The 16,431-nt window shown below is 48.7% G+C and overlaps 1 protein-coding gene across 17 annotated transcripts in view; it reads right to left on the bottom strand.

The window, feature by feature from the left end:
* The window catches only part of TACC2 (transforming acidic coiled-coil containing protein 2), a 131,303-nt gene that overhangs the window by 59,495 nt on the left and 55,377 nt on the right, over nucleotides 1-16,431 (bottom strand). For 14 of the 17 annotated variants that reach the window (XM_083843716.1, XM_083843721.1, XM_083843715.1 and 11 more), the window contains 2 exons: nucleotides 15,114-15,239; nucleotides 8,201-8,332 (listed from right to left, as the gene is read on the bottom strand). In XM_083843716.1, the coding sequence (XP_083699842.1) occupies nucleotides 8,201-8,332; nucleotides 15,114-15,239 (258 nt within the window). Of the gene's footprint in view, nucleotides 1-8,200; nucleotides 8,333-14,170; nucleotides 14,308-15,113; nucleotides 15,240-16,431 lie in introns of those variants that run through there. The other 3 variants (XM_083843724.1, XM_083843709.1, XM_083843713.1) reach the window with 2 other exon arrangements.

The following is a 16,431-nucleotide window of genomic DNA, read 5'->3' as shown; positions in this document are numbered from 1 at the left end:
GAGCATCCCGGCACTCCTTTTGCTGGGCACGCTTCGGAGAGGGGCAGTCAGACGTGCAGGCAGGCACAGCACAGCCGCAGCACCAACACGTCCGCAGAGCAGCAGCCCCGACGAGAGGGGAGCTCTCCCTCTCCCGCCTGGCCCCAATCCATCCCCTGGGCCTGCCAACAGAAGTGCCAAGTCCGTACTAAATTTAGCGCTGGCTTTTAAAAATATCAAAACTGTGCTGATACCGTGAGTACATTTTGTAAGAACTTGCCTGGGACCTGGAAAAAAAGAGTTGTGGCTCAAAACCCAGCCAACCCAAAGCGTCACTGTGGCTTCTAAGGAGTTAAGGATGCCCCCAGCATCTCAGTCCGGGGTTGTTCTACACAACGGCCCCATAACCACTTACCGTGATCCCAGTGCTGAAAAATGGGTATTTAAGCATTCAGAACCATCCTTTAATAATTCTCATTTCCTCTTTCTGCTCGTTTCATCCATTTCGGCCTGTACCAAATGGGTGTTTTACTGAGCCTCGATGCCTACCGGTTAGTTGTTGAAAATGACGCACCGACTCCCAAATATTTGGTCTCGCTACATTTCGTGTTTATATACAAATTCAGACTCAGGTCACCAGCACCCAATTTGAAAATTTTTGGCTTCCCCCAAAAACCAGTGCTGGACAGGACCACGATAAGATTTATGATCAGCTACAATTTATGTTCTGTCTCGTCGGTCTTGGTTTCTCCGCACGTCTTGCTAGGCTCTGAGGCTAGCTATAAACACGGCCCCGCATGCACACGCACACACAAACATCAAAGAGCCCTCTGAAAGAAAGCCCTGCCTCCCACATTTATCCCCCTTGGGGAGGGGTGGGTGAATATCAAACCGTTCCTCCTAATTGCAATGCGTTATTGAGGCACTGCGCAGGAGCGAGCACCGCGTAAAGCAAACAGCGCAGAACGGAGCAAAATCAAACATCCCAGTACCAAAACGAGCCTCTCTGAGATCCTGAAGGCTGCTGTCAGAGCTCTGAGGAACAGTACTGTCTATTTAAAAAAATAAAAGGGGTTCACATATCCTTTGTTAACATAAGAATGGTAACAAAGGATAGATTTTTTTTAAACAGGATGCTAAAAATAAAAATTGCGATTTTGATCACATTGCCTTCAGATCCCAAAGCCTTAAATGCAGCCTGGGCAGAAGGTTTTATCCCAAGGATTCCCTTATTATAGGCTGCCTGGTATCAAAGCCTTCGTGAGTAGGGCATCCCCAACACCAGCCTGATAAGAAACATCATCTTTACTAACAAAGACCAAGCTGCTCAAAAACCCAGCGCTGTTCTGTATGGGCACAGCTGCAAGGCAAAGCAGTGCCCGGGGGAGGCCGGCTGCACCCTGGAGAGCACATCAGCACATAAAAGCCCCGGCACCTTTCGAGGCCCAGCAGTGGCAGCCCTTTCAGGACACCCCGGGGCTAGGGTCTCCTGCTCGCCAAAGCCCTCGGAGGCTGCTGCTGCCATGCTGCTGCCAGGCTGCCCGAGCCCAGGCTGCGTCTGCTGAGCCCTTCCCAGAGAAAAAAAGGCCTCCGAGGACCGGCGCTGCTCCTCGTGCTACAGAGGAGGTGAAGCTGGCTGTTTGCAGCCACGTGGGCACTCGAGGTTTGCAGTTTGTCTTTCTAAAGGTGATACAGCAAACACTTTTACAGGCTTTTAAAGGGTTCAAGCATTCGTCATTAGAGGCTGCACAAAAATACATGGCACATTTTCCTAGGCTTCTCTACTCACCTTGCATTTTTTTAGTCCTGTGACAGCCAGGATTTCCTCTTTTTGGTTTATTCTCCTAGCCTTTCACTCCTGTAGCCAGGTTTTGCTCCTTAGTCCTCTCTCCCTCTCTAGGGACCATGTGGCCATCTGCCTGGGAACTCCCACCTGCCTCGAGGGCGGTCACTTGAAGGCTTCCTCAGGCAACGAGCTGCTGGGTGAATGCCACAAGGTTTGCTACCCTTCGCTTTGGATCTTCGCTTTCCAGGTTTATCCCTACAATGATACGCCTGCAGATGTGCCAGCAGGAAGCTCTGCAAGACCACGCTGACCTTGCACGGACTTCTCCAGCCAGCTCGTTCCACCGCCCAGCTCGCTGCCCGCACCGCCCCTAACGCCGGTGCCGTCACCAAGTACCACCAAGCCCTTCAGTGTGGCACCTCGGCCCAGAAAGCAGCCTTGACCCCTTCAGTCTCTTTCTCCCCACAGATATAATTCACATTTTTCGCTGCCGTAGGGAATAGCCACCATATTGCAAGTGAATAGAACGCCACTTGAAATTAAAAGTCTTCGTTATTTCAATAAATGACATCCCAAACCGAGAGCCTAGGCAAACGCCACATCCCGCAGAGCCGTGCCAACTGTCCATGAGGAGCATTAACCCTTGCTGCCATCAGAGAGCCAGAGGCAAGCAAACATCTCTGTCTTCCCCTTAGTTTCATGGGGCAACTTTGCGCTACAGCTGAGAGAACAACCAGGAAAAGCTACCTGAAATACGCAGCAAATGTATCCCGTTTTGGTTCACTGGAGAAAAAAAAAACAAAAAACACAAAACTACAGTAAAATGTTAATCAAAGCACGTTAAAATGCTTTGAGAAGCACATTGTCTGCTCCACCACTTCTCCAGGTTAACGCCAGTGCTCTGTTTGCACCGACACGTTGGTAGTTTACGAAAACCCCCCAGTATCACAGAATTTGAAGCCTGAGCACACTGACGGAGTATTTCCCTCTGACAAGTCAAAGAAACATTGGGTGACCGGCGACAACGCACTCAGAACAGACACTGCAGCTCATGGGAAACAAACACAGGAATGCATTTCAAAAAATAAAAATAAAAAAAGCGAGGAAACACCCCCAGACACACACACACACACACAACCGATCACCCTTCAGTTGCTAAGGTCACCGCTTCTTCTAAATTGCGAGTGAGATCGGTGGCATTAAGAGTTATGACTAACCACGATGGCTGCTTAGTTATTGAAATTTCCTGCATAGGAACCCCAGGCACAGATAACAAAGGAGGCCCCTAAATGCCCCTATTCAGGATGCCACCGGCCCTGCAGTCTTTCAGGGACCGGCGGTGAATTCTGGCGGTAATGTGAAAACCGAACGTGAGAACCAAACGCAGCACAAGATTCCACGCACGGAAGTGTTTTATGAAATTAAGCTGTGCAAACAGGGGGATTTGGTTTGGAGAGCGTGGAAGCCTCCGTGGCAGCTGTGTAGAGATGTCACCCAAGGAACAAGGAGGGCTTTCCATCAGGCACGTCTACAAAGACCCCTGTTACGGCTCTTGGACAGCCAAACACCACGGAAATCTCTGCCCAGCCTGATTTTGCCCAGCCTTTGGCTTCTCGTTTCTTCCTGTGCCTTCCGCTCCTGCTGAGGCACAGACACCGAACCTTCAGGTTCCGCTTGTACCACGTTACTGCTGCGTGAACCCACCGGGTCACCGACCAAACGTCAAACCTCTGATTTCCAAATTTCTGGCCCGGTCTTCAGACCGGGACCACAAGCGTAACCGCACCACAGGAGGGAGCTTGCTCTGCTGCTGGACGCCCTCCGCAGACCTCTCTGCGAGCCAAAGGCCCAAAGCTCTGCTCACACTGCCCCAAAGCGGGGCTGCAGAACTACCGGCATGGCCAGCGGGGGCTTTTCTTGCGTCTGTGCTTCTGTCAAAGCCTTGAAGCATCCCTAGGGCTAGGGGTCGAGCTCCTGCTCCTGCACAGGCCCTGTTCAGACATGCCACTATTGAGAAATGCACACCACACCTGCCTCGGCAGCTTTGGCCCACGCGTTGCCTGCTGTAGGACAAGAGGAGGTCGATCCCCTGCGAGTCCTCCGCCCTCCTGGCAGCACCAGGCCAGACGTACGATCGCGGTCCTGAACCTGCACGGCCAAGATGCGAGAACCTGTACGGCAAGATGATAAATGCCCTTCTAAAACTCCTCCTGGATGGATTACTGTAATGACATATTCATTTTCATGCTGTTGAACCTGTTTCAGCAGCAAGGAAGTTACCATATATTGCCTGAGGGAACCTGTAACATACAGAGCCAACAGGGGGCTACCACCACCCTTTTGTCCTCGGCCACATGCAGGCAGCAGCTTTCCAACACGGACCTGCGATGGCTCTCTCTGAGCATCAGCATGCGGGGTGCACCCCAGAGGGCACAAACCGGAAACAAAGATACGGGTAGGAATTTGGTGAAATGTCACATTTCCGTCAATCGTCCGTTAACGCACCATGATTTGCCTTTAAAATCGCAGTTACTGGAAACTGGTGGTTGAATCGTTGCTGCCTTCTGGAAGCTGCCCTCTGCCAGCAGACACCGCGGGGTCTCCGGGCACCTGCCCACCACACACAGGCATGGGGTCACCCAAAAAAGCCTGCAGGATGCTGTGCCTTGCCTGGGGACCCCGCCACACCATCCGCTACAAGAAAATGCACTTACTCCACGCTTTTGAAACAGAACAAGCAACCTAGGATTTGATGCTATTACTCAGTAATAGGCTGACAAGACTTACACTGAGCGGCACAAAGCATCCTCCTGCCTGGGGCTGCGCAGAGCCGAACACATCCTTCAGCCCCCATCCCTCAGCCCCTGCAGGCCAAGGACCAGGAGCCACAATCTCATTAAAATGCCTGGAACGGAGGAAATGAACGAATGGGCAGTGGCTCGCTCTCAGCCGTTTGTTGCAGGCTGGCAGGTAACTTGGAAGGTATCGATTTTTTATGATGTGCCTCAGAAGGTGAACGATTTCCAGGATACCAGCCACCAAGCCTCAAGAAAAATCCCTGGGTTTTAGTTTCCAAGACCTAAGTGACTTTATTTCAATGTGTTCACTGTGTTACTAAAATAATCACTTCATTTGTGCTCCAGAGTCCAGATACACATCAGGGGTTTGCTACAATCCAGCTCACATAAAACACTTAAAAACCAACCAAACAGAAACCCCACGCCCTCCAAAACAAAAAACATAAAAAAAAATAAAATCCATCTTTTGGAAATAAGAAGGCCTTGACATTGCATTTGTATCCCTCACTTGTACTTCTCATCTCTTAGTTGCTCAGTGAACTTGTAAACTTAATGGATTGACTCATCCCTTTCAAAAGGGTTAAATGAACTCAAGGAAAAAAACATGTTTTTGAATCCCTTTTAATCCCTTCAGGTTTCAATTACATCATTAAAAGCCACCCATGGTCCGGGATTCTAAGTATGGGTCATAAATGATAGCAATACACTCATTTTTATTTACTTATTTTTACAGCAAGCCTCTCCAAAAGTGGGCAAAAGGAGAAAACTTACTTTCAACACGTGACCAAGCAAATACAACTCAGGAGTCAAAAAGCTCATCCTGTTTTTGCATGTGACACCAATAATTCAGTTTTGCTTCCTCCTGGGCAAGTATTATGAAAACATCTTTTAGAAACCAACAGCACAGAAAGCTGAGCTTCCCATGAAGACTTTTTGCTTGTGGATAGAAATATTTGTTGCTGTGCTTCCAGTTGGTTCCACGCTCATTTCGGGAACGTTGGCTAAGACAGATGCGCATTTAATTGCAGAGATTCAGAGATCAGCAGAAGCTCCCCATCCGCCCAGCTTCTCGCAAAATTATCTAATTGCAATCGATTTTAGTGTCAATTTTCTTTCAAAAGCTATGTACCTGACAAGGAGGCCCCACCTCTCAATCACACCAGCCTCATTTAACATCTCGGGTGTAGATTTAAAGCATGTAGTCAGGCTCTGGATGAGGACATGCACAAAGACAACATTTGCTTTTTGCTCTCCAGAATGACTACACACCCGTCTCTCCCCCTCACAGGACCATCAGAAGGATGAATTGGCTCTTCAGAGCCTTTCCGGCTCTATCAGAAGTGGTTCCTTAAATGACAAGTTACACTTACGAGCAATATTTCAGCACTTCTCCCAAATTACGAAGTGTCTGTGATACAGTTAATAACGTGATTGCCACGATCGCCGAGGAGACCGAAATGCCTCAAGGAGCCATTCTGCAGAAAATTGTGCAGTGGCAAAGTACTTGCCGAGGTTTAGCACCTCGCTGTCCAGGCAGTTGCCATAAATGTGACAAAGTGAAACATAACCTGACTCAAACGCTGTTATTTTCCATGGCTGATTTGAGTTGACTTTGATACACATGAATCACAGAAAACTGTAAGACAGTCCAAGAGGTATTTACATAAGGGGGCTGATTATCACAGTAAAGAGCTATCTGGACAGAAATTCATTTGTGTTTCTGGAGGATGGAATAACCATCTTTCATCCCACAGATATCTCTAATTCTGCATGCATCTTAATTTCCATAAAGATCTCAGAAAAATCTGTGTTCACATTACAAAAAGAGCAAAGGTGATTTCAGCTTTAGAGAACGCTGTGGGTGATCAGCGTGCTGTTCTCAGGGCATAATGAGGATGCGTGCCAGGGTACGTTTGGGTTACTGACATCCTGCACTGGATTTTGACTCTGCATTAAGCAATTCTACTAATATTACTTAATTGTTTACCCCGTCCCAGAGATTCTTCTGCACACATATTTACATTGTTAAACACACCACGTCACTGCTGAAACCAAACAGAAACTTCAGAGGCACAAGCCAATTTAAATACGTGAGCAGAGCAGCTCTGCCCATCCGCACACTGCTCAAATTATTCCTCCTCTCTTTGTCTGATGCCGAATTCTGATGAAAAGGCAAAAAAAAAGAATTACACTGTGGTTTGGTGGTTTCCATTTCAATAAACCTCTGGATTCATAAGCGGTAGTCACCTGTGACCACACCAAAGCGCTCGCAGAATGTGACATTCAGGCCAGGGTATCCCTGAAGTTCAAACAAGTCTGGAAGCTTCTCCGGAAGGAGCCAACACCCTGTGGTGAGCATTTTCTAACTTACAACCTCACCTGACCACTTCACCCAGCTTTTAGAGCACGACCAGGGTATCCTTCATTCAGAAAACCCTCTCTAGGTCACAGAACTTGCAGACCAGCTGCAAACAGACCTTCAAGAACTTCAAGCACTTCTTTTCCCCACCAGCCTTACACTGGTTAAGAAGACCTGGGTGCAGTAAAGTACCACAGAGGAGCATGACACAGAAGACTCAACCTAACCTATGTCACAGCAACCATGTAACTTACACTAAAGATCAAGACACCATTTTCTGATCAAAATTTTCAGTAGCGTATAAATACGTAATAACCAACATGTTTCCTAGGTTTTATCCTGTGGATGGGCTCTGATTAGCATTGGCTGATAGCTATTAATTCTTTGTTCCACAGCAAAACATGTCTATTGTGTACGTTCCCATTCATGATCCAGAGTACCCTCCTGCTGGCAGTGGCATCTTTTGACGTTTCTGAACAGAGATAAGTAGAATAGCTGCATTTCCCGTGCTGTCTCCTGTCTTGTATTGTACTTGTCACAAGCTGGCGACCTGTTATTTGTGGGGTGGAGAAGGATGCTCTCCGGGGAGTGCCCATTTAATATTCTCAGCTGTGCTGTGACCTTTTCCATTAATAGATGTCACCATAAGGGCATGCCTTTATTGCCAAACCACAACAGCACACTGGTTAATCACCCACAAGACAGGCGTCACCTGAAGCTTTGACATGAATATCCAAGCACACGTCTCATCTTGCCTGTATCTGAGCGGGGAGGAGCAGCCTGGGGGGGCTTCCAGCAAAAATCCCCGAGGCCATTTATCAAACACCAGTCGGTGCAAATCTGAAGGAGAGGAACATCAGCTTTGAAATGAAGATAACTGAACAGTTCTTCAGAAAGAGAAGCTGAACTTCTTCCTTCATTGCTGACAACTACAATGCAAATGACTAGTGTGGGGAAGACACTGGCAGTATCTGAAAGGGATTGAGCAGAACAGTCCTCTTGAGGAAAAAAAAAAAAGGGAAATATTTGAAAAAAATGAATAATTTAAAAAGTAGCAGGGAAGATCAGTACACTATTAAGTAGTGTAGTCTCAGCTCCCTCTTCTGGTCTTTCGGAGTAAACGTACTGGAGCAAGGAGGTCTTCATAGTCCAGCATTTGGTTTCAAAATCTAGCAACAACGTTCACACAATTTACACAAAACACCCATTATTTTCTTAAGCCATGGATGTACAGACATGGAAATGTATTTTAGCATATGAAATAACATTGTGCAGTACCTCTTTATTTCCTCTGCGAAGCCTTCACTTTCTTGAGGAGGCAGCTCTACACCCTCACCAGGGGCTGCAGCCGACGGTACATCCCCAGAAACGAGCTTATCAGCTTCGTCGCAGCTATCAGGCTTGGAAGTGCTGTAAAATAATCATGAAAATTCATAAGGTGAAAAACTTGAGAAGTGCCCATGGAGCTTCAGCGAAGTCTTCCGAAAAGATGAGCTTCAGCTAGGTCTGAACTTCTGTAAGGAGCGCGCTGTCCCCTCCCTTGTTCTCTCCCCCATCTCCCACAAATTGCTTCTTCCTACAAAACCTATTTAAATTCTCAGCTGACCACAAACCCAACAGTATTAATGAGAAGTTTTGACAGCTCTTACAGACCACAGCATTAACCGCCAGAGGAATTCAAGAGTCCTCTCTGCTTTCTGTGCATGAAGTCAGTCAGTGGGTCCCTAGCGACTGCTGTGCAGTTCTCACACGGCCCCTTCTCCTCAGCAAACATGGCAAACGCTCCGTTCAATGACTCGCCTTTTAGAAAAGCTAAAATCCAGGACTCAAAAAGTCTTAAGTTAAAAGCCCTTGGTATGCCACGATGCTAAAAGCACAACACCCCCTGAAGTCACGGCGTGACTGTTCAGGTTACAGGCCTCTACGTGCTACCTCCTCCACGTCCCCCTGCTCAAAGCCCCGCGAGGCCCGGCCTCAGAGGCCCGAGGGTCCCGCAGCGATCCCCAGGGCACACGACGACACACGGCAGAGCAGCTCGCCTTACAGCAAGCGGCGGGGAGTGCCCTTTCCCTGTCCCCGCAGAAAAGGAGCCCTGACAGGAGTGACAACCTGACACAGCCAGAAAACGGGGTGCGCGGCGAGCAGGCGCCTGCCCAGCCCCTGGCACGCATCCATAAACTGTTTGCTTGAGCAAAGCCCACACGAGATGGAAAGATGTGACAGCAGCACAAATAACACTCCCGTCCCAGGTCTTCTCTCTCTTTGAGAAGGTAATCACCTGCCTCTGCAAAAGATCACCCCACAAAGACCTCATTTTGTTTTCCCTCACTGAGCACACCGCTAACCCCGCTCTTGGCTACACTCCTTAAACTAACGACAGAAAATAAAGTATGTGACCCATGACTGCCTCTCAAAAACCCATCAAGATGTCCCAAATCAGTCTAGTTTGTTGTACGCTGACAAAACCAGATCAGCACTGGCTACTGCAGCCTAACTGTTACACTTAACTATTTCTGTATTAACAGTTGCCTGCACATACCAAAATACATTGTTTTTGCACTTTGGATACTAAGTTCCAGTGTCGTCAGTCTCTTTCCTAAAATAATGTGAGAGAAAGCGAATGGTGCGTCTGATTCCCTCCTGCCCCCAGAGATCTGAACACACCTCTGCCCAGGGGGCCATAAAGCTACGTACGGGGTCCTTCCCCACCCTTTGCAACCACGTTTGGTCTGCTCTAAGTCAGCCTGCAGTGGGACCTGAAGCCTGGTGTCCTCCTCCCACACCACGATCTCAGCCTTTTACAGCTCCCTCCCACTAAGGACGTGTGATTCAGAACAGAGCAACTTCAAAAGGAGCTAAAGGGGGGCCCTTTCCATACCTCTTCCACCTGGAGCAAGGGGCAACCTGCCGAGCAGCTGTTTGCTGAAGGAAAAAGCCATCACACACAGTTCTATTCTTCTCCAAAGAGGATGCTTCTCGGATAAAATGTCTCTGAAATGGGGTCCACGGGTCCCTACCCAGCCTAACCAGAAAGACCTCAAGCAATTCTGAGCAGGAAGTTCAGCTTTTAAGGAACTGTGCTAACAACTGTGTGGCTATTTAAGTAGGTAGCTCCGGACAGGTCAGCCTTCCTAAAGCAAACCAACTTTCTTCAGGTGATGACAGAAAGACCAAGCCCCAAGGGCAAAATGCCAGGGTTCAGGTGTGCACGACGAGCCCCTGCACTGCTCCTGCTTGTCCCCCACAGCACCCAGTCCTTCCCAGGCAGCTCCAGAGGGACAGAGATGTCCCAGGGCAGCAGCCGCAGGCAGCAGCTTCCCCTCGTGCTTCTGGGGATTCAGGCACAAGGAGACATCGGTGGTGGAACCAGCCCGTGGGCGAGAAGCTTCTTTCCGGTTTCCTGAGTTAAACAGTAAGGGCTATTTTAGCCATTCCTCTAAAAATGTCTTCTCCTCACCCCCAGTAATTATACTTGAATAATTGTGGAAGGTAGATTAAATCGCATTACTGAGTAAGAGTTGGTGAGGTTCAGGGACAAATCCTTCCTTTCTTCAGAAACACGTACACAAGCGAGGACAGCCATAGATCACATCCCTAACTTCAGTCAGTACATATGAGCATGAGAACAGTTATTCCCAGTGCTTATCCACTAACTTACTAAGATCACGAAGCTATTTCTGAGAGCTGACATCCCTGAAGTTGCTCTGTGCCATATGGGCTGGCTACTAAGTCATTCTTTCCAAGAAACTAGGCAATAATCTCTGCTTCAAGCACTCCTCTCTCCCTTCCTTCCTTCCCCACCCTGTCGACGCTGGTCTGATGCTGACACAGGCTTCCTGACTTCTCAGTCCCGTCAAGTTTAAAAAAAAACAAAAAAGGGACAAAAAATAAAGAGCTGTTTCCTTTTCCACACGGACGACTTTTCCCTTTGCTAAAAACATCTCTGTCCTAATATAGCAATAGCGTCAAACGTATACAAAGGCGACGTGACTATATAGGGTCAGGCGGAGATTAGAGAAAGTAAGATTTTAAAGCAAAAAGTAAACTGCTAAAAATAAGCGAAGGCTGAACATCTGCTTGGAGAGCAAACAAAGTGTCACAAAACCCAAACGCTTCGCCAGAGGGCCCAGCCAAGGCGGGATACCAAACAGGCATAAACTGGTGGACACTGTGCTAGGCACGTGCAAGAACAAGGCAGTGAATGACTCGCAGTAGCACCTGCTCCCCTCACACCCCACTGCTCGCTGCCATCCTTCAGCTTTCCCCTTTACGCCTTTTCACACAAAGGGAAAACTTTCTCAGCCTTTGGCTAACGTCACTGCTTAACGCTGTCCGCAAAGCAAAACCAGCTACCAGAACACAGACGTGTTTAGAAGAGCTCTGCTCCTTGGGCTTTACAGGGCACAGGGCTTGCTTTTACGCGCTGTAGCATCATGAAGCGATAAACCCAGCGATAACTCCCCGTTTCCCATGGATGGTCTCATGCCCTTTTCCCCCCTGCTGGGGCTCCGCACGAACCGCAGCGCCAAGGAGCACCCAGCGAGGCCACGGGACGCAGCTGCTGGCCCATCACACCAGGGCTGGTATTGCCACGTGACAATTTGGGGATGGCTCAGGCTGGTTTACAGGTGGAACAGCTGGCTACATTAACACCTCTGCTTCGCCACAGCTCTTCCTAAGATTTGCCACTAAGAGCTTTTCCACCTGGCAATATTCAAATGGCTGGAGCAAGGAGACTAGCAAAAGGGCCAAGTTTTCCTGGTGCACAACGAACCGTACGTTGGCCACTCTTTATCCTGCTGAGAGGAGGTGATCCAGAAACAAACACACTTCAATTCCTGCCTCTGTTTTTAAGTAATTCTCCAAAGCCATTTTGTGACCCTTGGCACACACAGCCCCCCCGCGTACTCCTGCTAACCCTGAGGCACACACCAAGCATCACCGGCTCCCAGGACGTGAGCTACATGACGGGGAAAGGCCCCCCTGCAGATAAGGCAGAGCTGCTTCCACCTGGCACAGGTTCCTCTCTGGCAGCTTAATGCCACATGGCAGGCTGGGAGACAGCCTGGTGCAGGCGAATACGATGTTTTCCAGTGCCCGCTCAGGTTTCAATGGCCCTGTATTCACACCAGAGCTCCGTCTGCTGAGGACCGAACGCCGTGCTGCAGCTCCTCGACCTCAGCACAAGGTTAACGGCGAGAGCAGAAGCTTCCTCCAGCACGAGGCAGGGCCCAGGCTGGGCCGCTCTGCCTCTTCCCTGCGGCCTCCCCTGCAGCCAGCTCGTTCAGCAGCTGCCACTTTCCCCGGTACCTGCAAGATTTCTGCCCGCATCTCAGGCAGGAGAGTTACCGTGGATCCCAGCTAAGCGGAGGTCTCCTACAGCCAGGGCACCGCGCTGCCTCCTCTGCCCTTGCAGTCCTACCGCTCCTCCTGTGAGTGCTGCTGCACAGCTCCGCGCCTGCAGCGCAAGCAGGAAGATGTGCCTAGCCAGAATTTCTCCTAGCACGTGTCTGCTGGCAAACCAGAGGGAACTCGGCCTTTTGGTTTCACTGCTAAACAAAAATGCTTGGCAGAACAGCCAGGGAACTTTTCACCTAATTCTTTTCAGGGCGCTACTCTGCGGATACAGTAAATAAAGTCTGGTATCGAGCAGATGATGCCACGATGTCCCTGATCAATACGTTACCAGCAGGGGAGGAGAGGCAGACAGTCGTCCTCAAGAAACAACCAAGATAGAGTTTCTTGACTGACAGATGGAGGGACAACCTGATCTCTCAGTATGCGCTGCCATATGGAAGACATTTAGCACAAACTGACCCCTGCCTTCCATGCACCATTGTTTTTCCCTGTTGAAGGGCACACCATCTGCATTATACGACACCCCTGATGGGGAAATACTTATGTGGAAACAAAAGGAATTTATTAGTAAATAACTAAATATGTTGAAAAAAAAAACAAACCACTGCATTACTGTATTTTATTGCATATCGACTGGAAAAGCAACATGGCACCTAATAACCCTACGAAGAATTTAGGAGTACAACGCACAGGTGTAACCAGGAAGCACTGACATGGAGACATAACACGTGTGTGCATTAGAGAATTTTTCTGCACTCACAGTGAAGCAGCAGTACGGTATTTCTACACAAAACGCCAAAAAGCAGTGCCTTTTAAAAGATCGCCTTACCTACACAGGCAACTCTGTGTTCCATGCCACGGGTGAAGAGAAGGTGAGGGATAAGGCAGTGACATGAAGCAACGAGAATTACTGAAACTTCCCTCGGACAAGAGAAGCGCAGTCCTGCCACCACTGATCCTCGTGGTGAGCGTAACCCCCCGTGTTTTCGGAGCACCACTTTCGGGTTCGATGTGAACAAACCACGAAGGCAGCTGCGGCTGTTCCTGCTGGAAGGCGGGAGCCCAGGCGTGTCCGGCTGCGTGGAGATGAGCCCACCCTGCCGACCAGCTGCATCTGCGGGCGGACACACGCGGGAGCTGCCGCCTTTCTATCGCGGGGCGCCAGCAGGGAACGCTGCCACAAGGCGCACGCCTCGCTAACAGGGAGTGGGCAGCCGGCGGCACCCTGGGCAGGAAAGACAAGGGCGAGGAGAACACGCAGGCTTTTGTGTCTAAAGCTGATACGAAGTAAAGGAGGGAGAAAAACAAACAAACCTGATAACAGGAACCCCGAGACCAACTTTTGCACGCTTATGGTAAAAGCATTTTAAAGACAGAACTGATGAAGATCAAAAGAAAAGGTGTGACACGATGAACCTTCAATCTCAGATCCAGATAAGAACGCGAACAGGGTGAATTCATGAGGTTTACAAGAAGCAGTAAATTAAGACACTATGAAAATTGCTCTTCATAAATGTTTCCTAAGGCAACATTTACCATAGACAGCGGGGGTGCCTTTTTGCCTACAAACAGCAAACCATCACCCCAAGGGCAGCAGTCTTCTAATTCAGACTGTAATCAAGAGACCACGTATAAATCTTCCTAGCGCTTTTGGTGGTAGGATTTTTTGTTGGTGGTGGCTTTCGATTTTGTTTTTGTTTTACTCCTTCACACCCAGAAAGCAGCTCATAGCTCCAACTCAATTACTGCTCACTCTTTTCTAACCAGCTTGCTACTACAGCAGGCAACGACTTAATGAGAAAAAATACAACCCCCCCAAAGAAAACAAACCCTTAACCTAGTTACATTTATTAAAAACAAAGAAGCACAACAATTCAAAATAAAACTTACAAGAACTGGATGAAATCTACATCATTAGCTTCCTATGTAAACTTCTCTAGACCATCCTACTTCACCCGGATCGCAGGAAGAAGTTGGTTTCTCACAGATTCACCCAGCACTAGCAGTCTAACTAGCCTGGGGACAACGGAAGACCAGCACCAGCTACACACCAAGGTTACCCAGCATTTAAGGTGGATTGCGCAAACCCCACAAGCTTCTTTCTGCTTTTGATAGCATACTGGTGCTATTTCAGCTAACCAGTTTATTGCTAGCTTAAATATACTGTGCATGTTTACACTCCGCTGAATTCACAATGACCGAAGGGTAAACACACCCTGAGAGGCTTCCTCTGCTGCTGGCAGGTAAGACAAACGTACGTGCCCAAAGATGTTGACAACCCGACTGCCACCAGCACAGCAAGGCAACAGTTTCCCTCCTCGGTGCAAATAAAAGCAGACAAAAGGCCCTGTGTCCAACAGAAATGAGACACCTGAATGCTTTATAGTCAGCATCATGCTGGTAAGGAACTTCTCAGGATTAAAGATTAAGAAAATGACTGAAGGATCAGTTACCTTGTATACTGATCAAAATATATATGTGTGTGTAAGCACCTAAAAATAATATCGGCATGTACTGCACCTTCACATAGTATGATCCTCTGCTCCAAAGTGATTCACTCTAGGGGAAGAGTAAACAGCATCTTCTTTTGAAAGTTTTGGTTGAGTGAGAAGATTTAAATTCTGACAAAGATTATACAAATGCTACACCTGCTACAGACTCTGCAAACCCCTTGGAAACCGCCTGTGCCAGACACACATCCCCCCAAGAAGAGTGACGGCAGTTTCTCAGCCAGCACTGACCTCTGCGGGCCCCCTCTCGCCCCCCAGCGCCCCAGCGAGCAGCTGGAGCAGCTTCCCACCACGCCAGCCGCAGGCGCAGCCCTTCCCAATACCTTGCTGCAGTCAGCTCAGCAGCATCCCCGGGCTCAACATTTCCGTAAGCCGCAGGAACAGGCAGCGGTTGCTCAGAAGGATCAAGGGCAGCAGCCAACTGTATATCATCACCTGGCCCAGGAGGGCTGCGGAGAGAAAAGACACGGAAAAAGGCAGCCTTAGAGGTCTGAATTATTGCAGCGTTATTGTCACTTGGCCGGCTGAAGCCCCCGCTGTTTGGCATGTGTGTGCTGACTCGTGTCTTAGGGAATGCAGGGAAAGTTGGTATTTTTAATGTAAGTTGCGTTTGTGTACAGCTTTATAGCTCCCCCAGGACTGAAGTCACTGGAATTTTGTCTGTGTTACAACTGCAGGAGCAATGAGATAATACAATCCAGCAGCAAATTAAACCAATTGTGATTCTGATTTTAAAAAGCAAATGAGAAAACGAGCTACTGCTTGAACAAGGGAAGTGGCAGGACCTCCTTGCACAAAAGCACCTAACACCCAGGGGGCTGGAGCCCGCCTCCCACCTGCCCTGGGGCTTCTATCCCCAGCCTTGCCCCATGCCTGGGCAGGCAGGGCAACCCCTCGTATTGGCACCAAAATGCTGAAAGGAAGCAATCTGTAAAGCCATCTTTGAATCAATAAGGAAGGGAGCCTTGCTGAAGAAGGTTTTTTGTTTGTTTGTTCTAAACAAAGGCACCAAAACAGAGAAACCGCCTGAAAACAGTGCTTCTGTTGCCTGCTTCTACCTGACTTTCCTCTGTAGCCACCCAGAGACCAAGGTCCTGGCAATATCACCCCTCCCCGGAGCTCACCAGCATCCCTAGGATTTTTGTAAAACACAAAACGTGACCTTGGTCGGGGTTCCGATTTCACACCTGTGGGTTCCCCAAGTGGTTTTGGGGTGCTGCTTTTCTGAGCTCCGTACTGTCCACATTGTTCCTGGTCCTACCAAGTGAATACCACCCCGCACACTGCCGGATGGTCCTGCACACGGATGGATTTCAGCAGGGGTGTATAAACTTAAAACCGTCCCTCAGCATTTGGCATTTCAGCTTAAAAATAAAAATCTCTAAACCATGTAACTCAGCTCTAGCACTAGACAATTACCTCCTTATCTAACCACAAATCCAGTGGTTCTGTACGATTCTGTACTGTGGTTTAATTTGGGTTCAAACAACATAAAAAGGAATTAAAGTACACTACGGCAATGTCCATGTTATCCTGGTAACGACTAGAGACGTCTGTCTGAACACACTCCTTACAGTTTGCTTATTTTACCCCAACTGCGAAGTAGCATGCTCACGTGGGAAAAGCGATTCATCAAGCTTG

The sequence above is a fragment of the Anser anser genome (assembly GCF_964211835.1).
Source record: "Anser anser genome assembly, chromosome: 7".
In the NCBI taxonomy this organism is placed as follows: Eukaryota; Metazoa; Chordata; class Aves; order Anseriformes; family Anatidae; genus Anser; species Anser anser.
Note: the sequence above shows the minus strand (reverse complement) of the source record. Positions and strands in the feature narration are given on the sequence as shown.